Below are 23,742 nucleotides of genomic sequence, written 5' to 3'. Positions count from 1 at the left end.
CTTTGGCCACCTGATGCGAAGAGCTGATTCATTTGGAAAGACCCTGATACTGGGAAAGATTGAGGGCAAGAGGTGAAGGGGATGCCAGAGGATGAGATGGTTGGCTGGCATCACCAACTCAATGGACATGGGTTTGGGTAAACTTCAGGAGGTGGTGATGGACAGGGAGGCCTGGCGGGCTGTGGTCCATGGGGTCGCAAAGAGTCAGACACGACTGAGCAACTGAACTGAAGGTACAAGTAGCAGTTGATCAAGGCGAGAATCAAGTTATATCACTAAGGTGGTTGAACCTAGAGCCTACTGTACAGAGTGAAGTAAGTCAGAAAGGGAAAGATGAATATTGTGTATGGAAAGTAGAAAGGTGGTACTGATGAGCCTATTTGCAGGGCAGCAGTGGAGACGTGGACGTAGAGAACAGACTTGTGCACACAGTGGGGGAAGGAGAGGGTGGGAGGAGCTGAGAGAGGATCACGGAAACACACACATTGCCACATGCAAAATACATAGCCGGGGGCATTTGCTGTGTGACTCAGGGAGATCAAGCCAGTGCTCTGCGTAAACTAGAGGGGTGGATGGGGTGGGAGGTGGGAGAGGTTCAGGAAGGGGGGGACATAGGTACCCCTGTAGCTGATTCATGTTGATGTATGGCAGAAACCAGCACCATACTGCAAAGCAACTATCTTCTGATAAAAATTGAAAACAAATTAGTATCAATAGAAACACATGGAAATGGAAGTAGTGGCTTTAGAAGCCCGAATATCTGTTGCTCTCAAATCCTCCAACCCCACTCTGGCTGCTCCCAATGAGAGATGTTATTTCTGCACTCTTTCTGTATCTGTTAAATAAAATCTATGCTAAACTTAGATGCTTGATGATCCCTTTGATGTAAGGGAGCCTTAGTGAAGGTCCAGAGGGTGTTCTCCATAAGTAAAGGGCTAAGCTTGGCCAGAGGAAGCTTCAGCCCTATTCCAGGACATCTGGGAGGTGTTAGTGAAGCCTGAATGTCCTTGCCTGAGAAGACTGTCCTCAATTACTTGTTCGAGGGTCAGGTTACCTAATTCATGTTCACGTATGAGTATGGTGGGGGCCTAGGCCTACCTGATATCAGCTGGAGCCCTGGAGGGGCCGGAGAGCAGGTCCAGCCACGAGGGCAGTGGGCCATGCCTGCGTGACCACCCCTCACCGAGAACCCTGGACATTAATGCTGGGTCGAGCCTGCTGCTTGGTAAAACCCCTTGTGTCTGACACTGGCTCTTTGGGGGAGAAATACGTGGTGGCCCAAGGATCTGCAGGGAGATGTCAAGTCACTGCTCCATACTGGGCTTTCGTAGACCCTGGGCCATGAGACCTTAACACTGCTGAAATGAGTAGCTGTCCACTTTTCTAACATCGTGTCCTTTTGAATATAATAGCTTTTTGCGAGTTCTCGGTCCTTACAGTGAATTATTGAATTGAGGATGCTCTGGGGACTTCCTGAACCTTAATGACTGAAGTATGTATACTTGGTTTAGCATCTAGAAACCAGTATTGCTAATACACCACATCAGTGCCATAGGAGAAACACTCTGGTGGCCGGGAGCAGAGAAGTCTTCAGGGGTCTAATGAATGTGGTAGTATGAGCACCACAAACCCAAATCAGGTCACTCTGAGAGGGACACGGGAGAGAGAAGGTCTGGGAAAGACTCCTGAGAGGACCCCCCCCCCCCCCCCAACACCGCCGCCACCGTGATGGGCATGGAGCACGTGAAGGGCCTCTTGGAGGAGACCTTTGAACTAAGATGGGAAAGAGAAGAGCGAGCCAAATGTGCATGGACAGAGAGCACCAATGACTCAGGCAGGGTGTAGCGGGCCCAGAGGCCATAGGGCATCCTGCCGAGCGAGCACACAGGGGGAAGTCAGTGCAGCTGAGAAGGATGAGACCAGATGCAGGTGGGCGCCGATCTTGCCAGAAACCTGCAGTTTGGGCTCAATCGGACTCAACCTCGGCTTTTTATCAGAGGTAAGAGCTCTGTGCACCTATCTCGGGTACCAGGGACGTTGTTTTCAGGGTCACTTCTGCCTGAATTGCAATCTGTGGGATCACCAGCTTTTAGGATAGAAAAAGAATAGGGCTAATAACCACAAGCCATATGGTAAAAATGCTTACTTGACACAGTACTTTTTCCATGAACTCTGTTTTTGTCTAGTAATGTTTGGTGTTAGTGAACGGTACTGCACCAATGGGTGTTTTGTGGTTTGATAATGCTGTATAGTTACATAAGATGGCATCATCAGGGGAGGCTGAGTGAAAGAAACCCATATGACCTCCTGTGTACCACTCTGCAATTTTAAATTGGTTTCAGAAGTTAAAAATTCACCCAACTCAACCAAAGTTCAGTGAAATCAATACTGCGAAAATCTGGGCACTGTCCTTTACCCTGGTCAAAGCTATTGCAAGGCCTTCTTGCTGGAAAAGCTTGTAATCATGGAGGACCTGCTCTCCCTGTGACCTCTGGCCTGTGCTCCATCCCTAGGGAGGGGGTTCTAGATCCCACAGCGGAGGTTCAGGCTGTAGCCTTGCCCCGCCCCGCCCTGCCTGGCTCCCCTCACAGTGGCTGTAACCACCCCCCAACACACACCCCGCCAGATCCCACCCACTTACTCTTGAAGGCATGCCCGCATTGTTGACCAGCACATTGAGGCCCCCGTACTCCTTGTGCAGGAAGTCGCGCAGGGCGCGGATGCTCTGCAGGTCAGTGATGTCCAGCTGGTGGAAATGGGGGCTCAGGCCGTTGGCCTGTAGCTGCTGCACAGCCGTCCGACCCCGCACCTCGTCCTGCGCTGTGAGCACCACGTCCCCCGGGAACCGCCAACAGAGGTCACGCACGATGGCAAAACCAAGGCCCTTGATGGCCCCGGTGACCAGGGCCAAGCAGGTAGAGGACATGCCCGGTGTGCAGGGCCCTTTGGAGTAGAGCTGACAAGGCTGGAGACCCACAAGGTGGCGTGGTGTGGGACGGGGAGGCCCGTCACAGTCCAGAAGGCAAAGAACTGTGTCCTAGGATCCAGTGAGGTGACTAGTTGAGAAGGAGGAGGCCCTGCCTTCTTCTCCTGCTTAAGGAGGGATCAAATGTTCCATAAGGTTACTAAACACCACTCCAGGCTCCACATCTTTCCTTGTGCTGTATCCTGAGCCAAAAAAGAGGACCCAGCGCTCTTTTTCTTTAAACTTTTATTTTATATTGGAGGACAGGGCTTCCCTGGTGGCTGGGACAGTAAAGAATCTGCCTGCAATGGGGGGAGACCCAGGTTTGATCCCTGGGTTGGGAGGATCCCCTGGAGAAATAAATGGCAAGTATTCTTGCCTGGGAAATCCCATGGACAGAGGAGCCCAGTAGGCCACAGTCCATGGAACTGCAGACAGCTGTCCATGGAACTGCAAAGAGCTAGACAGGACTGGGCGACTAACACCTTCATAGCTGATTGACAACGCTGTCAGCTGTCACCACAGTTTCATGTGGACAGCACAGGGACTCAGCCACACATCTTCATGTATTGGTTCTCTACAATCTCCCCTCCTTCCTAGACCGTCACATAACACTGAGCATGTTTCCCTGTGTTAGGGAGTAGTATCCTGTTGGATTTTGGCTCTAGGTCATCCAGGAAGGGGGCAGAGCCAGGACTCTCTGGTTCCAGATGTTTGTCCTGAAAAATTTTAAATAGAAAAATGGAACTAATACTAGACACCCACATGTCCACCAAACTAGCTTCAGCTATTATGAATAATGGAGCAGATTCACCATGTAAAAGTTTGCACAAGTGCACATTTATAAAGAATTGTTTATTTTTATTATTTGTCATCCATCCCACTTTTCCTCCCCTGGGATCACAGAAGAAATCAGAAAACTCTTTACAACATTAGCAGCCATCTCCCAGTGAGAACTTGATCTGGATATTTTGATTCCTTTTTCTTTTGTTCTGCATAGGGCTAATTTTGTCAGTGTATGTTTGGTGAATCTGGGATAGCAATATAAAGAGACCCATGGGTGGAGCTGTGAGTGAGCTCACCACTGCACAACTTTTTTCTCAGAAACAAACTCTCCATGAGGCCCCTCGGCATCCGAGGGCAGAAGGGCCAAGTACACGGGGGTCTCTGCTCCTTCTTCTGGGCTTTTGGGGGCTTTGGGTCCTGCCATGTCGGTTCTCACCCACCCTGGGCAGCAGGCATTCAGGAGGATCTTGTCCCCTCCTCTCTGCTCACTCAGTTTCCTGGCGTGGATTCTGGACAGGACCGTGACTCCGATTTTTGACACTCCATATGCGGTATCGGGCCAGCCCTCCTTCCTGTGCACCCCGTTCTTTGTGTCTTCCACAAACTTGTTCATGAGCCTCACGAGCTCCTCCTCCGTGATGGTCTCACTTTGAAACTTCTGCTGCAGTTCAGGGCTGCATTTCTTTAGAGAGTTGACACTGACAAAGCTGGATACATTCACCACTCTGCCTAAAATACAACATAGATCAGTGCACAGAAAGGTGAGCACAAGAAGGATGAATCCCTACTGGGGACAGGACTGACCTCTTGAAAGAGGACATTAGGGAAGGAAGGGAATGTATTTTCGAAGGGGTTTGCTCAAAGGGTTTTATCTGTTTTATTATTATAAGTGACAACATGTTATTGCTAATGTTTTTCAAAAGTAAGCTACATCTAAAGGGAACATTTCATGGGAATATCAGCTCAATAAAGGACAGAAATGGTATGAATTTAACAGAAGCAGAAGATATTAAGAAGAGGTGGCAAGAATACACAGAAGACTGTACAAAAAAGATCTTCACGACCAAGATAATCACGATGGTGTGATCACTCACCTAGAGCCAGACATCTTGGAATGTGAAGTCAAGTGGGTCCTAGAAAGCATCACTACGAACAAAGCTAGTGGAGGTGATGGAATTCCAGTTGAGCTCCTTCAAATCCTGAAAGATGATGCTGTGAAAGTGGTGCACTCAATATGCCAGCAAATTTGGAAAACTCAGCAGTGGCCACTGACTGGAAAAGGTCCGCTTTCATTCCAATCCCAAAGAAAGGCAATGCCAAAGAATGCTCAAACTACCGCACAATTGCACTCATCTCACAAGCTAGTAAAGTAATGCTCAAAAATCTCCAAGCCAGGCTTCAGCAATACGTGAACCATGAACTTCCAGATGTTCAAGTTGGTTTTAGAAAAGGCAGAGGAACCTGAGATCAAATTGTCAACATCCACTAGATCATGGAAAAAGCAACAGAGTTACAGAGAAAATCTATTTCTGCTTTGTTGACTATGCCAAAGCCTTTAACAGTGTGGATCACAATAAACTGTGGAAAATTCTGAAAGAGTTGGGAATACGAGACCACCTGACCTGCCTCTTCAGAAACCTATATGCTGGTCAGGAAGCAACAGTTAGAACTGGACATGGAACAACAGACGGTTTCCAAATAGGAAAAGGAGTTCGTCAAGGCTGGATATTGTCACCCTGCTTATTTAACTTATATGCAGAGTACATCATGAGAAACGCTGGGCTGGAAGAAGCACAAGCTGGAATCAAGATTGCTGGGAGAAATATCAATCACCTCAGATATGCAGATGACACCACCCTTATGGTAGAAAGTGAAGAGGAGCTAAAAAGCCTCTTGATGAAAGTGAAAGAGGAGAGCGAAAAAGTTGGCGTAAGCTCAGAAAACGAAGATCGTGGCATCCGGTCCCATCACTTCATGGGAAATAGATGGGAAACAGTGGAAATAGTGTCAGACTTGATTTTTTGGGGCTCCAAAATCACTGCAGATAGTGACTGCAGCCATGAAATTAAAAGACGCTTGCTCCTTGGAAGAAAAGTTATGACCAACATAGATAGCATATGAAAGAGCAGAGACATTACTTTGCCAACAAAGGTCTGTCTAGTCAAGGATATGGTTTTTCCAGTGGTCATGTATGGGTGTGAGAGTTGGACTGTGAAGAAAGCTGAGTGCCGAAGAATTGATGCTTTTGAACTGTGGTGTTGGAGAAGACTCTTGAGAGTCCCTTGAACTGCAAGGAGATCCAACCAGTCCATCCTAAAAGAGATCAGTCCTGGGTGTTCTTTGGAAGGAATGATGCTAAAGCTGAAACTCCAATACTTTGGCCACCGCATGCGAAGAGTTAACTCATTGGAAAAGACTTTGATGCTGGGAGGGATAGGGGGCAGGAGGAGAAGGGGACAACCGAGGATGAGATGGCTGTATGGCATCACTGACTCGATGGACATGAGTTTGAGTGAACTCCTGGAACTGGTGATAGACAGGGAGGCCTGGAGTGCTGCAGTTCATGGGGTCGCAAAGAGTCGGACACGACTAAGAGTAGGACATGCAAGGAGTCGGAACTGAACCGAATCTTCTTAGAAATTACAAGAATGAAATATTTCCCTGAAACTCAATAAATAAGTCATGAAGGAAGAAGTCTGTGAATCTACTACCCAGAATGACTTGTGAAAATTATTTTCAAAACTCAACCATTTAAAGTCTTTGGAAATGGTCCCGAGGGCATACAGCAAATGAACCTCTTCTTCCAGACTATCTCCAAGAACTCAGGTGAGAACAGAGAGCATCTAGTTCAGCCGTGACTGCTCCTTCCTTTCCTCCTTTCTGACCATAACAATGGAAACTTCACTCTGCGGTGCTGCATCTGAGACGCAGGGCTCCCTCCCTGCCAAGGGCTGTGGGATCTTCCCACGATGGGGATGACATCAGCGTTTCTCATCCTGTTCCTCAGCTACCTGCTGCAGAGGTTCAGTTGCTGGTTAGTGTACCTAGGAGGTTAGGACTTCCTTCTCCAACCCAGTCTTTGCTCATGGGACCAAAGCTCTAACCTCAGGCTGGGCATCCTGAGAATGCCCCGAGACTATCACTGGTCATAGCAAACACCCTTTTTTAAAAGCACAAGAGACGACTCTACACATGGACATCACCAAATGACTGGTCAATACTGAATTCAGAGTGATTACATTCTTTGTAACAGTTAGCAATAACAAGACCTGGAGCTGACCGGGGCTCAAACCATCAGCTCTTCATAGCAAAATTCAGGCTTTGACTAAAGAAAGTGGGGATAACCATTAGGCCGGTCAGCCATGACTTAAGTCCAGTTCCCCATGAATATACAGTGCAGCTAATGAATAGATTCAAGCGATTCGATCTAGTAAACAGAGTGCCTGAGGAACTATGGACAGATGTCCCTAATAGTACACTGGAGGCAGGGAACAAAACCACCCTAAAGAAGAAGAAATTCAAGAAGGCAAAGTGGTTGTCTGAGGAGGCTTTCCAAGTAACTGAGGAAAGAAGAGAAGCGAAAAGCAAGGGAGAAAGGGAAAGGATCACCCAAGTGAATGCAGAGTTCCAGAGAATAGCAAGGAGAGACAAGACGGCCTTTTTCCATGAACAATGCAAAGAAATAGAGGAAAACAACAGAAAGGGTATTGTCAGTGTGTTTAACTTTTACGCAGAGCACTTCATGTGAAATGCTGGGCTGGACGAGTTAACAAGTTGGAAATCAAGATTGTGGGAGAAATATTAACAACCTCAGATATGCAGATGGTCTCTAATGGTAGAAAGCAAAGCGGAACTAAAGAGCTTCTTGATGAGGGTGAAGGAGGGAGTGAAAGGGCCCGCTTAACACTCAGTATTAAAAAACGAAGATCGTGGCATCTGGTCCCATTGCTGCTGCTGCTGCTGCTGCTGCTAAGTCGCTCCAGTCATGTCTGACTCTGTGTGACCCCATAGACAGCAGCCCACCAGGCTCCCCCATCCCTGGGATGCTCCAGGCAAGAACACTGGAGTGGGTTGCCATTTCCTTCTCCAATGCACGAAAGTGAAAAGTGAAAGTGAAGTTGCTCAGTCGTGTCCAACCCTCAGCGACCCCATGGATGGCAGCCTTCCAGGCTCCTCCGTCCATGGAATTTTCCAGGCAAGAGTACTGGAGTGGGGTGCCACTGCCTTCTCCGTCTGGTCCCATTAGCTCATGGCAAATAGGAGGGCAAGAGGAAGAAGCAGTGGCAGAGCTCCTCTTCCTGGGCTCTCAAACCACTGCGGATGCTGAAGGCAGTCATGAAATCAGATGAGAGCTGCTTGGGAAGAAAGCTATGACAAATGCAGACAGGCTGTTAGAAAGCAAAGATATCACTTCAGAGAATCAGGGGACACTTAGGAGCTGACTTATGACGTCCTAGTGAACCAAGTCTTTGAAGGAGCAGCACCTCCCAGAACAAGCGGACGGGAGACAGGTTAGAAGCTGAGTGTAAACTGTAAACACCCTTACTCAATCTCTAGGCACTCTCTGAATCCTTTTTAAAGTATCTGCTTGTCTTACTTTGTGTGTTTTATGGGTGGAGGTTCCCCTCCTGGCCCCTTACTTCAGGGTAAACATTACAGTAGTTTACCCTATAGGAATGAGTTTGTTTTGTCCAGAACACTGAGCACACTGCAGGGCAGTTATCAGATTAGAGATCTCTATTAGCCACACTAAGGGCTTGAACTTTATACTTGCAGGATTTTTGGGAGGGGCAGTGAACCTGCCAAGAAAGAAAAGGATTCAAGAAGGGCAGGGGGTCCCTTAGGAGGGTTTACAAATGTTTAGAAACAACAGCTGAGGGCCTGTTTGTAGAGCTGGGATGGGGCAGACGGCTGGGGACAAACTCAGCTGGACGAATTTAGGAACTGGTAGTGACAATAAGTGGGCAGGCTTACCTCCCACTTATGGGCAGGGTGCCCTCCAGGTTCCTGGTGGGTGAATGATGGGATTAGTTACCAAGATGTTTTGGGGAAAGGGAGAGTCTTTGGGGGGAAGGGGACTAATGAACTGGTGGTGGTGCAGGCTCCACTAGGCTGAGTAAGAGGGGGACAGGGGAGAGGGAAGGTCTGGGAAGGACTCCTGACGGGACTGCCCCTGTGACAGGCACAGAGCAACCTAAGGGCCTCTTGGAGGAGGAAACCTCTGAGCTCAGATGGGAAAGAGAAGAAAGAGCCAGATGAGCAAAAAGCAGGTGGACAGACAGCACCAAGGACCTGGGCAGTGTGTCGAGGGACCTCAGGGTGCAGGACACCCGTCTGGGTGGAGACACGGTGGAGGCCAGTGAGGCTGAGCAGGAGCGGCAGGAGCCTGTAGATGAGACTAGGGCCAGGTGGACCCAGATCTTGCCAGAAGCACTGCAGTCTAGGGTCCAGTCAGACTCACCTTGAGGTTTTATCAGAGGCAGGAGCTCTGTGCACACATCTCTGGTGGCAAAGAAGTTTGTTTTCATAGTCACCTCTGCTTGAATGTGAAATGGTGTGGTATCAGCAGCTTTCAAGAGAAGAGTAAAGTGGAGTCAAGAAACAGTTCTCGCGCGGTAACACTGCATAAGAAGATTCATTTCTTGAGTTTTGTGTACAACTAGTGAAGGTAAAAACCGGTTGAATTTTGTGCACAATACAGTCAGTATTGCACCCGTGTGAATTTCCCAGTTTGATAATGAAGCATAGTTTTGTAAGAACGCACCACTGGCACGGCCCTGTACAAAGGGTGCACGCATGGGACCTCTGTGGATCAGAAAGGGGCTGTGGAATAACCTGGAAAAGGTGCCCAGGATTCTGAGCCAGAGAAACAGTTCTCTCAGGTAGAGAACATCCAATTCCTTGCAATTCCTCTAGCCGCTCCCCTTCCCCCTTCCTTTCTCCTTCTCTAGGGAGTCATTCTGGACCCCACAGGCGGGAGAAGCCCCTCTACAGCGATTCCCCGACAGATTTGGTCCATTCTGGACCGAGATGCTCAGAGCGGGTGACCGCCTTTCCTGGAGCACCCAGCCGATTCTTACTCTTGAAGGCGATGCCCGCGTTGTTGACCAGCACGTCGAGGCCTCCGTACTCCTTGCGCAGGAAGTCGCGCACGGCGCGGATGCTCTGCCGGTCATCGATGTCCAGCTGGTGGAAACGGGGGCTCAGGCCCTCCGCCTGCAGCTGCTGCACAGCCGCCCGACCCCGCGCCTCGTCCCGCGCCGTGAGCACCACGTCCCCCTGGAACTGCCGGCACAGGTCACGCACGATGGCGAAGCCGATGCCCTTGTTGGCCCCGGTGACCAGCGCCACGCGGTTGGAGGACGACATGGCCGGTGTGCAGGGTTTTGGGTTGCCTTCAACAGGGAGCTGCGCGTCTCAGCGTCTGCGCGAGAAGCGCGCGGAGCGATCTCCGCCTTGAATTATCCTGGGCGCCTGGGCTAGCGCGCAGGCGCAGACTCAGGCTCCGCCCCTCGGGGCCCGGCTGCCTGCGGACCCTCAGCGGTGTAGAGAGGTGACTTCTGCGGAGGTTTAAAAACAGCCCTCCTGAAAAGCTGCTGCTGGCGATTTCAGGCCTGGAGGCAGAGAGTCATTCTTATTGGTCGTGTTCTCTACGTTAAACGTAGAGAACGTTAAACGTTCAGTTAAAACTGAACCCCATCGTTATGGTTGCATGGTATCACCGACTCAATGGGCATGTATTGGAGTAAACTCTGGGAGTTGGTGATGGACAGGGAGGCCTGGCGTTCTGGAGTCCATGGAGTCGCAAAGAGTAGGACACGACTGAGCGACTGAACTGAGCTGAACTCAGAATTCCCCCTGTTCACCCGTGTTCACGGTTGCGCTTGCAGAAATGAATCATATGTACTAACTTTATTTTTCCTGGTGTTTGAAAAATATCACTGTAACTGAAGTCTTGGGAACCTCGAGTTGTGGAATAAGTTGGATGAAAATGGTAGAGATCAAGTGTTTGTTGGTTTCTCCCCTAAATATGAAAGCAAAGCTACTGGCACAGCCTTGGCTGATTTTCACCTCTCGGTGAGGAGTGTTCACTGAATCACTGTTTATTCACAAGGTTGTCAGGTTACTTGTTTGCAGTTCGTGAAGCGTACAGGTGCAAAGGGGCGTTGCAGCCCTTTCTCCCACTCAAAATAACGCCTTAGGATTCATCTTTTTATTTACATTTTTAAAGTAAGGAAATGGAGACTGAGAAGGTTCATAAATTAGTTCAGTGGTGGGAAATTAATTTTCTTCCTTACCAGTTAGTGCTTAAAATAGAGGAATTAGGGGGCTATGATATAATTTTCATTTCTGTGCTGTGTCCTGTCCACTGAAAGAAAAAGCACAAACTAAAAGTTGAGATATTTTTTGATAATATTGTTATGACTGGTTTGTAAATGAGTTCTAATCTAATTGGCCTACAGAAAACTAAATGCTTACAAAGCAAATAATTCTAAATGCAAGAGAAATTAACCTAAATGAATTTCAGGTTCATATGAACTGGGAATTATTCAGTATTAAATACCTAGTGTTAATGTTTGCTTTGTTGATCTAAGTAATACAGGCATGTTAAGAGTCATCGACATTAAGCATAATATTTTCATTGTGCCCAGGTTTAATATGTCAAATATTGTTATATTGGGCTTGCCTGGTGGCTCAGATGGGAAAGAATCCACCTGCAATGTGCAAGACCTGGGTTCCATCCCTGGGTTGGGAAGATCCCCTGGCAGAGGGCATGACAACCCACTCCAGTATTCTTTCCTGGAGAATCCTATGGACAGAGGAGCCTGGAAGGCTATGGGGTCACAAAGATTTGGACACGACTAGGTGACTAAGCACAAAAGTTGAGAATTACATTTTATTTGGTGAGCTTACATGGATGTGAGAGTTGGACTAGAAAGAAATCTGAGTGCCGAAGAATTGATGCTTTTGAACTGTGGTGTTGGAGAAGACTCTTGAGAGTCCCTTGGACTGCAAGGAGATCCAACCAGTCCATCCTAAGGGAGATAAGTCCTGGGTGTTCATTGGTAGGACTGATTTTGAAGCTGAAATTCCAATACTTTGGCCACCTGATTCAAAGAGCTGACTCATTTGAAAAGACCCTGATGCTGGGAAAGATTGAGGGCAGGAGGAGGAGGGGAAGACAGAGGATGAGATGGTTGGATGGCATCACTGACTCAGTGGACTTGGGTTTGGGTGGACTCTGGGAGTTGGTGATGGACAGGGAGGCCTGGTGTGCTGTGGTTTATGGGGTCGCAAAGAGTTGGACAGGACTGAGTGACTGAACTGAACTGAGGATTTAAGCCTGGGATATAGCCTCTTCTTGGAGAAGGAAATGGCAGCCCACTCCAGTGTTCTTGCCTGGAGAACCCCAGGGATGGTGGAGCCTGGTGGGCTGCCATCTATGGGGTCACACAGAGTCGGACACGACTGAAGTGACTTAGCAGCAGCAGCAGCATAGCCTCTTCAGATACCTCTGAAGGATTGTTCTGGAGAGGTAAGGGAGGAGCCAGGATATGCAGGAGTTTTTGCAAAAATAACCCAAAAAACCCAGGTCCTGGAACATCAATTACTGCTAATTAAAGAAAAAAAAACTCAAATTAATGAAGTTAGCAGTTTTCAGTGTATGATAAGTGTTTGGGCTTACTGAAATTATTCCTTTGATGTGCCCTTGAACTCTATCTAGGGCCAGTATCCTGTTTTTTTTGTCTGCTGTGAATTCCTTTCTGGGTGCACCGTTGGGGTGGGCTGTTTACTGAAATGGTAGGTAACGTTCTTTGCCCACACTCTTACGGCTACTTAAATGTAATGTTAATCAAAATAATACAATTAAAATTCAGTCTGTTAGTTCCACTAACCACATTTCAAGGGCTGAGGAGTCACATGTGTTAGCGATGGCTGTACCGGACAGTGCAGGTATCGCTTTCCATCATAGCAGAAACTTCCTTTGAACAGCTATGCTTTAGACAGTTTCCAATTATATCACAACTTCAAGGAATTTTTCTAATCAGTTGCAAAAAACAAAACTAATAATCAGGGAAAGACCTCTGCTTTTTGACAAAACTTTATTGAGATGATTGTAGATTCATGAACAGTAGTGAGAAATAATACAGAAATTCCTTGTACTTCACCCAGTTTCCTCAATGGTAATATTTTTACAAAGCTATAGTACAATGTCACAAACACAACATAAAGGGGTCTTTAAACTTTAATGACCATAGCTTGGTGTTAACCACATAAGTCCATCCCATGACTGAGGAAGGTTATGATTTTTGAGTGAGATTCAGTTGGTTGTTCTGATTGAGCTTGCATTACTCAAAAAAAAAAAAAAAAAAAAAAGGCCAGGGTCAGAGCAGGTATTATTAACTAAGTGATGGAGTCCACTCTAGCAATATCAGCTGTGGCCCAAAGAGAACTCTAACCTCTTTCAGTTTCCTAAGGGCCTTCCAATTAGAGCCTGGGAGTGAAGAAATCCACCAAGGTAACCAAGAAGTACTGGATATAGGTCATTGACCATAAATCTGATAGTTAAATTAACTTTAACTCTGCATAAATTTGTGAAATATGGTACTTTCCCGATGTTTTCCATAGTGGCTGCACCAGCTTGAATTCCCGAAAGTGGTAAGAACAGATTTTAATCAGTGTTGTATTATTGCATGCATGCATGCTAAGTTGCTTCAGTTGAGTCTCTTTGCGACCCTATAGACTTGAACTGAACTCAACTTGGATTTGTACAGAGGTGACTGGATGTTTTAAAGAGAAGTTGAGGGAGTAGGCAGGGGCAATGGAAGGCCCTGTGTAGAGTTAGGGGAAAATTATAAAGGGCTGCTAAGTGTAAATGCCCATCAGGGCTACAAAGAGACTGGGAGACAGAGGTCCTATCCTTTCTGCTGATTACATTTCAAAGGAATGGTTTTAAGGTCCTTGAGAAAGACTCAATCCTGAGTTACAGGAGATACATATATATCTCAAATGGACAGAGAAAGAATTCACAAATTTTAAGTCCTCTTTTAGTAAATGCTGTAAGAAAGGGTAGTAAGGGACCTATTTGTCAGGTGTTGGCTAAAACAAATAGTAAATCCTTTTGGCAGCCTGGAGCTCATTAAGGGGGGCGAGGCACTAAGGTCATCCTAGGCATGCAGCCTTGAGCTATTAGAAACTATGTTAATGTCTTTTTCATGCAGGGAGAGAGGAGTGGATGAAATCATTAGTGCCGAGACAGTAAATTTTATAGGCCCAGGCTGAGGCATAACTGAGAAGAGGGCTGAGTGTAGTCTGCCTAGAGTTTGGTCAAGAAGAGAATCTACCAATTCCCATCTAGAAGATGGGAGTATACATTATTTTTCTCCCTCATAAAAGGAAAACACCTGTTTCATCTGCCCTTTTTCTTCTGTCTTGAATGCATTTATGGAGAATGTGATGCCTGGAGCTTCAGCAACTATCTTGAGATCATGAGGAAACAAACTAAGAGGTAAATAGCCGACTCCCTTAGGACGGTACTGTGGAAAATTAGGAAGAGCTTAGTGACTGAAGAACAACAACAAGAAGTAACACTGGAACAGCAGTATTCACTAAGTTCTGTGATTTTGTGGATTTCACTAGTTTTTCCCCTCTGATATCCCCTTTCTAGTCCAAGATTCTCTTCAGAATGCCACAGTTCCTTTAACTGTCATGTCTCCTTAGCTTCCTCTGGTTTGTGACTGATTCTTACAGAGCTTACTTGTTTTCCATGACCTTTTTCAGCTTTTAGGACTACAGTCACCCCTTGGTATCCAAGACACCGCTTTGGAGGCCAACATCCTAGGATGTTCAAGTCTTCATATAAAATGGTCTAGTATTTGCCTAGGCACATTCTCCCATATACTTTAAATTATCTCTAGATTACTTAGAATATTTAATACAATGTAAATGCCATGTAAGTGTTATAAGTGTATAACAAGTTCAAGTTTTGCTTTTGAAATTTTCTGCTTTTTTTTTTCTTCTCTAATATTTTGGATCCACAGTTGGTTGAATCCACAGATATGGAACCCATGGATATGGAGCACTGGCTGTATTGGCCAGACAGTTGTTTTTTTTTTGGGGGGGGGGGTGTTTCTGATATTATCAAGGAAGAACTGAGTCCAAGTTCATATTGCTGGGGACACTACAAATAAATTGAGAAATGAGGTTTTGGGGCAATGAATAGTGACTATCTGGAAAGTCAGCAGGCAGAGAAGATAGAGGCCTAGTGTCCTAGGGAGCCATCTTACCTGAGTTAGAATTCAGGCTTCTTTTATACTAAAAGGGGAGGGGATGTATCTGGTTGTTGCAGATCTCTTGGTACTTGCCAGACTTAGCTACTGCTGCTGCTAAGTTGCTTCAGTCTTGTCCGACTCTGTGTGACCTCATAGATGGCAGCCCACCAGGCTCCCCTGTCCCTGGGATTCTCCAGGCAAGAATACTGGAGTGGGTTGCCATTTCCTTCTCCAGTGCATGCAAGTGAAAAGAGAAAGGGAAGTTGTTCAGCTGGACTTGGAGGGGGGAGATAATCCTTTGCTTTTGCAGTTGTGCATAACCTTTAACAAATTCTGCAATTTTATCTCTACATAAAGGAAAGTGTTATGCCTTTAAAATTCAAGCCTGGGAGACAGGGCCTTGGGAAAGGGCTATTATGTATATTTCAGGCTATGGACAAAGTTCTTTCTCTGTTCAGCAACACAAAAGTGCAGAGCCAGCATGACTAAGCACAGGCAACAATACAAACAGCCTTAAAGGGACACACCCAACATAGAACCAGGCTGTTCTGTTACTGAACTAAGGTTACAGGTTTTGCATGGTAATATCACAGAGGTCAAGTACCTTTCCTATAGATGGGAAACCTGCAATCAACATGACTTATCACTGCTATCATTCCTCATTACTCAGCCAATGAAGCATTGGCCAACTTTCTCCACTACAAAGTTAATACTACCTTCCCCTCTTATGCATATTGGGCTCTTTTGGAGGCTAGCTGATAAAAAGGGTGGGGTGGGTGGGGCTCAGATCATGAACTCATTGCAAAATTCAGACTTAAACTGATGAAAGTAGGGAAAACCACTGGACCATTCAGGTATGACCTAAATCAAATCCCTTATGATTATACAGTGGAAGTGACAAATAGATTCAAAGGATTAGATCTGATAGAGTGCCTGAAGAACTATGGACAGAGGTTCATGACATTGTACAGGAGGCAGTGATCAAAACCATCCCCAAGAAAAAGAAATGCAGAAAGGCAAAACGGTTGTCTGAGGAGGCCTGATAAATAGCTGAGAAAAGAAGAGAAGCTAAAGGCAAAGGAGAAAAGGAAAGATATACCCATTGAATGCAGAGTTCCCAAGAATAACAAGGAGAGATAAGAAAGCCTTTCTCAGTGATCAGTGCAAAGAAATAGAGGAAAACAATAGATGGGGAAAGACTAGTGATGTCTTGAAGAAAATTAGAGATAACAAGGACACATTTCATGCAAAGATGGGCACAATACAGGATAGAAATGGTATGGACCTAACAGAAGCAGAAGATATTAAGAGGTGGCAAGAATACACAGAACTATACAAAAAAGATCTTCATGACCCAGATAACCACGACAGTGTGATCACTCACCTAAAGCCAGACATCCTGGAATGTGAAGTCAAGTGGCCCTTAGGAGGCATCACTATGAACAAAGTTAGTGAGGTAATGGAATTCCCGTTGAGCTATTTCAAATTCTAAAGATGATGTTATTTAAGTTCTGCACTCAATATGCTAACAAATTTGGAAAACTCAGCAGTGGCTACTGGAAAAGGCCAGTTTTCATTTCAATCTCAAAGCAGGGCAATACCTAAGATGTTCAAACTACTGCACAACTGCACTCATCTCATATGCTAGCAGAGTAATGCTCAAAATTCTCCAAGCTAGGTTTCAACAGTACATGACCCAAGAACTTCCAGATGTTCAAGGTGGATTTAGAAAAGGCAGAGGAACCAGAGATCAAATTGCCAACATCCTTTGGATCATCAAAAGAGCAAGAGAGTTCCAGAAAAACATCTGCTTCTGCTTTACTGACTATGTCAAAGCCTTTGACTGTGTGGATCACAGCAAACTGGAAAATTCTTCAAGAGATGGGAATACCAGACCACCTTCAGTTCAGTTCAGTTCAGTCGTTCAGTCGTGTCTGACTCTTTGCGACCCCATGAATCGCAGCACGACAGGCCTCCCTGTCCATCACCAACTCCTGGAGTTCACTCAGACTCACGTCCATCGAGTCAGTGATGCCATCCAGCCATCTCATCCTCGGTCGTCCCCTTCTCCTCCTGCCCCCAATCCCTCCCAGCATCAAAGTCTTTTCCAATGAGTCAACTCTTTGCATGAGGTGGCCAAAGTACTGGAGTTTCAGCTTTAGCATCATTCCTTCCAAAGAAATCCCAGGGCTGATCTTCAGAATGGACTGGTTGGATCTCCTTGCAGTCCAAGGGACTCTCAAGAGTCTTCTCCAACACCACAGTTCAAAAGCATCAATTCTTTGGCGCTCAGCTTTCTTCACAGTCCAACTCTCACATCCATACATGACTACTGGAAAAACCATAGCCTTGACTAGACCGACCTTAGTCAGCAAAGTAATGTCTCTGCTTTTGTTTTGTTTTGTTTTGTTTTTAATTTTAAAATCTTTAATTCTTACATGCATTCCCAAACATGAACCCCCCTCCCACCTCCCTCCCCATAACATCTCTCTGGGTCATCCCCATGCACCAGCCCCAAGCATGTGTCTCTGCTTTTGAATATGCTATCTGGGTTGGTCATAACTTTTCTTGCAAGGAGTAAGCGTCCTTTAATTTCATGGCTGCAGTCACCATCTGCAGTGATTCTGGAGCCCCCCAAAATAAAGTCTAACACTGTTTCCACTGTTTCCCCATCTATTTCCCATGAAGAGATGGGACCAGATGCCATGATCTTCGTTTTCTGAATGTTGAGCTTTAAGCCAACTTTTTCACTCTCCTCTTTCACTTTCATCAAGAGGCTTTTAGTTCCTCTTCACTTTGTGCCATAAGGGTGGTGTCATCTGCATATCTGAGGTTATTGATATTTCTCCCGGCAATCTTGATTCCCGCTTGTGTTTCTTCCAGTCCAGCATTTCTGCATATAAGTTAAATAAGCAGGGTGACAATATACAGCCTTGACTTACTCCTTTTCCTATTTGGAACCAGTCTGTTGTTCCATGTCCAGTTCTAACTGTTGCTTCCTGACCTGCATACAGATTTCTCAAGAGGCAGGTTAGGTGGTCTGGTATTCCCATCTCTCTCAGGATTTTCCACAGTTTATTGTTATCCACACTGTCAAAGGCTTTGGCATAGTCAATAAAGCAGAAATAGATGTTTTTCTGGAATTCTTTTGCTTTTTCCATGATCCAGCAGATGTTGGCAATTTGATCTCTGGTTCCTCTGCCTTTTTCTAAAACCAGCTTGAACATCAGGAAGGTCACAGTTCACATATTGCTGAAGCCTGGCTTGGAGAATTTTGAGCATGACTTTACTAGCATGTGAGATGAGTGCAAGTGTGCGGTAGTTTGAGCATTCTTTTGGGATTGGAATGAAAACTGACCTTTTCCAGTCCTGTGGCCACTGCTGAGTTTTCCAAATTTGCTGGCATATTGAGTGCAGCACTTTCACAGCATCATCTTTCAGGATTTGAAATAGCTCAACTGGAATTCCATCACCTCTACTAGCTTTGTTCATAGTGATGCTTTCTAAGGCCCACTTGACTTCACATTCCAGGATGTCTGGCTCTAGATGAGTGATCACACCATCGTGATTATCTGGGTCATGAAGCTCTTTTTTGTAGTCTTCTGTGTATTCTTACCAGACCACCTTACCTGCCTCCTAATAAATCTGTATGCATGTCAAGGAGCAACCGTTAGAACTGGACATGGACCAACAGACTGGTTCCAAATTGGGAAAGGAGTAGTCAAGGCTGTATACTCTCACCCTGCGTATTTAACTTCTATGCAGAGTACGTCGTGGAAATGCTGGGCTGGATGAAGCACAAGCTGGAATCAAGATTGCCGGGAGAAATATCAATAACCTCAGATGTGCAGATGACACCACCCTTGTGGCAGAAAGCAAAGAAGAACTAAAAAGCCTCTTGATGAAAGTGAAAGAGGACAGTGAAAAAGCTTGCTTAAAATTCAACATTCAAAAAACTCTGATCATGGTATCAACCCCATAACTTCATTGCAAATAGATGGGGAAACAATGGAAACAGTGACAGACTTTATTTTCTTGGGCTCCAAAATCACTGCAGACGGTGACTGCAGCCATGAAATTAAAAGACACTTGCTTCTTGGAAGAAAAGCTATGACCAACCTAGACAGCATAATAAAAAGCAGAGACATTACTTTGTGGACAAAAGTCCCCATAGTCTGTAAAAACCAAAAGCTAAGGTTTTTCCAGTAGTCATGTATGGATGTGACAGACCATAAAGAAAGCTGAGCACCAAAGAATTGATGTGCTTGATTTGTGGTGTTGGAGAAGGCTCTTGAGAGTCCCTTGGACAGCCAGGAGATCCAACCAGTCCATCCTAAAGGAAATCAGTCCTGAATATTCATTGGAAGTACTGATGCTGAACCTGAAACTCCAATACTTTGGCCACCCGATGCAAAGAACTGACTCATTGGAAAAGACCCTGATGCTGGGAAAGATTGAAGGCAGGAGGAGAAGGGGCTGGCAGAGTATGAGATGTTTAGATGTCAACACGGACTCCATGGACATGAGTTTGAGCAAGTTCTGGGAGTTGGTGTTGGACAGGGAGGCCTGGCATGTTGCAGTCCATGCAGTTGCAAAAAGTAGCACACTAATGAGTGACTGAACTGAATAGTGGGTAGGGCAGCAATTGAAGTCCGTCTTCTTGTTAGGTAGGTAGAATAGGGAGGTAAAGCTAAGTTGCTCAGTTGTGTCCGACTCTTTGTGACCCCATGGACTGTAGCCTACCAGGTTCCTCCATTCGTGGGATTTTCCAGGCAAGAATACTGGAGTGGGTTGCCATTTCCTTCTCCAGGAGATCTTCCCAACCCAGGGATCAAACCCAGGTCTCCCGTGTTGTAGGCAGACGCTTTACCATCTGAGCCACCAGGGAAGTCATAGAATAGGGAAAAGGAATCCAAAATGGCGGTGGCTAAAAAAACAAGGAAGGTCCGAGGACCAGAGTGAAGACTTCAGGTAGAACAAACAACACTCCTGGCTAAGCCCAATTTGCACAGGGCAGGCCCAGGTGGAGGAAAAAACATATAAAAGGAGGAGCCAAAGTGCTTTCTCTCTCTCTCGCCCTCTCCCATGTGCTCCTCCACCATCTTCCCTTCAAGTCTTTGGGTTGGCATGCCCTCACACTTTGAGGATGGATTCTCCTGCTATCTTCTAAATAAAATAGAGGTGTAACACTGATTTGCCTAAGAGCTCTAACACGGTTTGTCCAAGACCTGAGAACTGTGACGCGCCAAGGGCTTTAATGTCCGTCGCTCCAAATCTTTGTGGTGACAAGACAAAGAACCGAGGAACATACACTCGTGTTACATCTATGCGGCCAGAAGAGGCCAAGCACAGCAGGAGCCCAACTCAGCGAAGCTCCCTCGCTAGAAGCGGAAGGCGAAGAAACTCAGCGCAGGGGAAGGCCCATTGTGCTGCAAACCGGGACAGCAAGAAACAAACTCAACAGAAAGGTCACGCGGCCCAGACTCAGATTCCAGAAGACCTCCGATTAAGGTAAGAAGTCCTCGCTCCTATGGCAGGAGGGACATGCCTAACGAAATCTTAATTCCTTTACAATCTCTTTTTTCTTGTTCCCTCCAACCTCCTGCGAACAGGCGGGCAGCAGGGGGCACAACTGAGGGACTCTGGAGAGGCTACTTCTCAGTATGTCCCAAAGGCGCTATCTGCTGAGCCCCAGTAGCTGTTACACAAGCCGGTGGGGGTTCTTTTGTCCTTTCTCTTCTCTGTGCCAAGGATCAGACCAATTAAATTGTAAGCACTGGTCAGATATTTAGCAAATTGTCCGCAGGCTATGAAGGGGATTCCTTGGCACGTTTTCCCCACTGCTTTTTTCTCCTGTTCTTCAGCTCTCTCCCGGGACTCAAGCTTGGCCAAAACTAATGAAACTCAGGCCCTGATGTCTCATCAACCAGTCCATTCTGAAGGAGATCAACCCTGGGATTTCTTTGTAAGGAATGATGCTAAGGCTGAAGCTCCTGTACTTTGGCCACCTCATGCGAAGAGTTGACTCATTGGAAAAGACTCTGATACTGGGAGGGTTTGGGGGCAGGAGGAGAAGGGGACGACCCAGGATGAGATGGCTGGGTGGCATCATGGACTCGATGGACGTGAGTGAACTCTGGGGGTTGGTGATGGACAGGGAGGCCTGGCATGCTATGATTCATGGTGTCGCAAAGACACAACTGAGCAACTGAACTGAACTGAACTGATGTCTCACTGCAAAAATTCATTGAGAGACAAAGAGATAAGAGGTGGATTTGTTAGGATCCAGAAAGAAGCCACTCTTCAGGGTGTGAACCATTGCCAAGGGCAAGGGCTGGGGCCACGGAATTAGGCCTGGCTAGGTTTTGTGAGGGGGTGGAATTCATATGCTAATGAGTGGGAGGATCATCCCTACCATTGGGGAACCACCCACTCCTCCCTCTTTTGACCATGCCTTGGAGCTGTCCTGCCACCTCTGGGTGTGTCTGTTGGCTTATAGATTGGGGATTAAGTACTTGAATTTGACTTGTCATCTTGGACCCAACTGATTTTAATTGGTTTATATTATACCCTTGTGCTATGTCATTCTTTCAAAGGTTGTGCTCTGCCCGCTTCCCTCCTGTTTCATGCTGTTTGCCTGAGCCCCATCCAGACCCACAAGCCTGCCTCTACAATCTTCTGGAGAGACAACCAGAAAATAGCTGGCCTTGGCAGGGAAATACTCTATAATATCCAACCCCCTGTCATGCTGGAGACCTTGGGGATGCCCAAACTCCAGTCCGGGGGTCCCAGGAGGTCATCACGCCTTGACCTGCCTAGGGATCTGGTCCTCGAAATGTTGTCACGCCTCAACTTGCTCGGGGATCGCCAGTCCCAGGGGTCCCAAGAGGTCGTCACGCCTTGACCTACCCAGGGACCCAATTCTCCAGAGGCTGTCACGCCTCGCCCTGCCCAGGGATTTTATCTCTAGAAGGCTGTCACGCCTCAGCCTGCTTGGGGATCTGCACCCTGACCCGGGGACTCCTGGCTCTCAGGTTGCAACAGTTCTGGGTAGGATAAGCTTCAGAAAGACTCACCCCTAAGGAAGTCCACCTATGGAAACAGAAGGAAGCCTATTACTTGTGGGACTGTGCCCAGTCTCAGCAATAACTCAGGAACCCAGTGAGAACCCCATTGCCTTTCTGGAAAGGCTAAAAGAGGCACTCCAAAAGTTTACCAATCTGGACTTAGACTCTTATGAAGGACAGGTGATTTTAAAGGACAAATTCCTGTCCCAATGTGCATCAGATATCAGAATTAAGTTACAACAGCTACAGCAGCAGGACCCTGCTGCCTCTTTAGATGAGATGGTCCAGACAGCCACCAATACCTTCTATAACAGAGAACAGGAGGAGGCCAAGGCCCAGGAGAAGGAGAGAAGGAAAGAGACAAGGCATGCCCAGATGCTGACCGCCCTTCAGAGAAGCCCTATGGCAAACCCCGAGTCCTTGGAGGACAAGGCACAAGACAAATGCCTGACCTGTAGACAGGCGGGGCATTGGGCCAAAGAGTGTCCAAACTGTGACCTAGAACTGGCTTGCCACAAATGCCATAAACTGGGACACTGGGTGGCACTCTGCCCTTGGGACCTAAGAGCCTCAGGTCAAGCGCCAAGCCTACTCTCATGATGGTTCAAGAGGACTGAAGTGGCCCGCTCCAGCCAGCCCACCTGTCACAGATAACCATCACAGGGCTGGAGCCAAGGGTGCATCCGGATGTGGCAAGTAGGTCCGAAAATTTCTTGGTTGACACAGGGGCTACCTACTCTGTCTTGATCTCCTACTCCGGAGCCTTCTCCTCCCAAACCTGTACCATTTTGGGTGCTACAGGAAAAGCAACTACTAAAAGATTCACCTGAGCACTTCTTTGTTGCTGCGATGGACAAATATTTTCCCACCAGTTTCTAGTGGTCCTTGAGTGTCCTACTCCCTTATTGGGAAGAGATATACTCACTAAACTGGGGACCGCCCTTGTGATGGGAAGTTTTTCAGCCCCTAGAGCTCTACAGCTCCTGGTTACTACTGAAGAACCCATTACACCTTCAATAGAGAGGGACCAAAAACTATGGGAAGACAAAATTAACCCCCAGGTGTGGGACCAGGGGATTCCTGGACGAGCCCACCGAGCTGAACCGGTCATCATTATCCTCTGAGATCCCACTCGGTTTCCTAACCGGAAACAACACCCTCTCAAAAGAGAGGCTCGGGAGGGACTACAGCCTTTAATAAATAAATTCCTTGCTTGTGGGCTATTGGTCCCCACCAGTTCACCATGTAACACCCCAATCCACTCAGTAAGGAAAAAAAGATGGAACCTGGCGAATGGTTCAAGATCTCCGGATCATAAATGAAGCTGTAGTCCCCCTCCATCCCATGGTACCCAATCCCTATGTAATCTTGGGAGAAATCCCACCCAGTGCCAAGTGGTTTACAGTCTTGGATCTCAAAGATGCATTTTTTTGCATACCACTGGCTAAAGAATCCCAATATCTTTTTGCCTTTGAGTGGGAGGCCCCAGGAGAAAAACACCAACAGATGACTTGGCCAGTATTACCTCAGGGGTTCAGAGATAGCCCCCACCTGTTTGGATAGGCCCTTAGCCGGGATCTCCTAGATCTGGACCTGGGACCTAATGGAAAAATATTACAATACATAGATGACCTACTAATCTGCTCTCCAG

General features: G+C 46.7%; 2 protein-coding genes across 2 annotated transcripts; both read right to left on the bottom strand.

Annotated features, from left to right (window-relative positions):
* Window positions 1–1,859: 1,859 nt before the first annotated feature.
* Window positions 1,860–3,034, bottom strand: LOC114110594 (carbonyl reductase [NADPH] 1-like). The gene has a single exon (XM_027961537.3). The coding sequence runs from the start codon at window positions 2,924–2,926 to the stop codon at window positions 2,510–2,512; it is 417 nt and encodes a 138-aa protein (XP_027817338.1). The 5' UTR covers window positions 2,927–3,034; the 3' UTR covers window positions 1,860–2,509.
* A 767-nt stretch (window positions 3,035–3,801) lies between these two features.
* Window positions 3,802–10,220, bottom strand: LOC101114408 (carbonyl reductase [NADPH] 1). Its single transcript, XM_004003397.6, has 3 exons — window positions 9,832–10,220; window positions 9,213–9,320; window positions 3,802–4,480 (listed from the first exon to the last, which is right to left on the bottom strand). Exons 1-3 carry the CDS (start codon window positions 10,118–10,120, stop codon window positions 4,044–4,046), a joined length of 834 nt encoding a protein of 277 aa, XP_004003446.2. The 5' UTR covers window positions 10,121–10,220; the 3' UTR covers window positions 3,802–4,043.
* Between the last annotated feature and the right edge of the window lie 13,522 nt (window positions 10,221–23,742).

The sequence above is a fragment of the Ovis aries genome, chromosome 1 (assembly GCF_016772045.2).
Source record: "Ovis aries strain OAR_USU_Benz2616 breed Rambouillet chromosome 1, ARS-UI_Ramb_v3.0, whole genome shotgun sequence".
NCBI lineage: Eukaryota > Metazoa > Chordata > Mammalia > Artiodactyla > Bovidae > Ovis > Ovis aries.
Note: the sequence above shows the minus strand (reverse complement) of the source record. Positions and strands in the feature narration are given on the sequence as shown.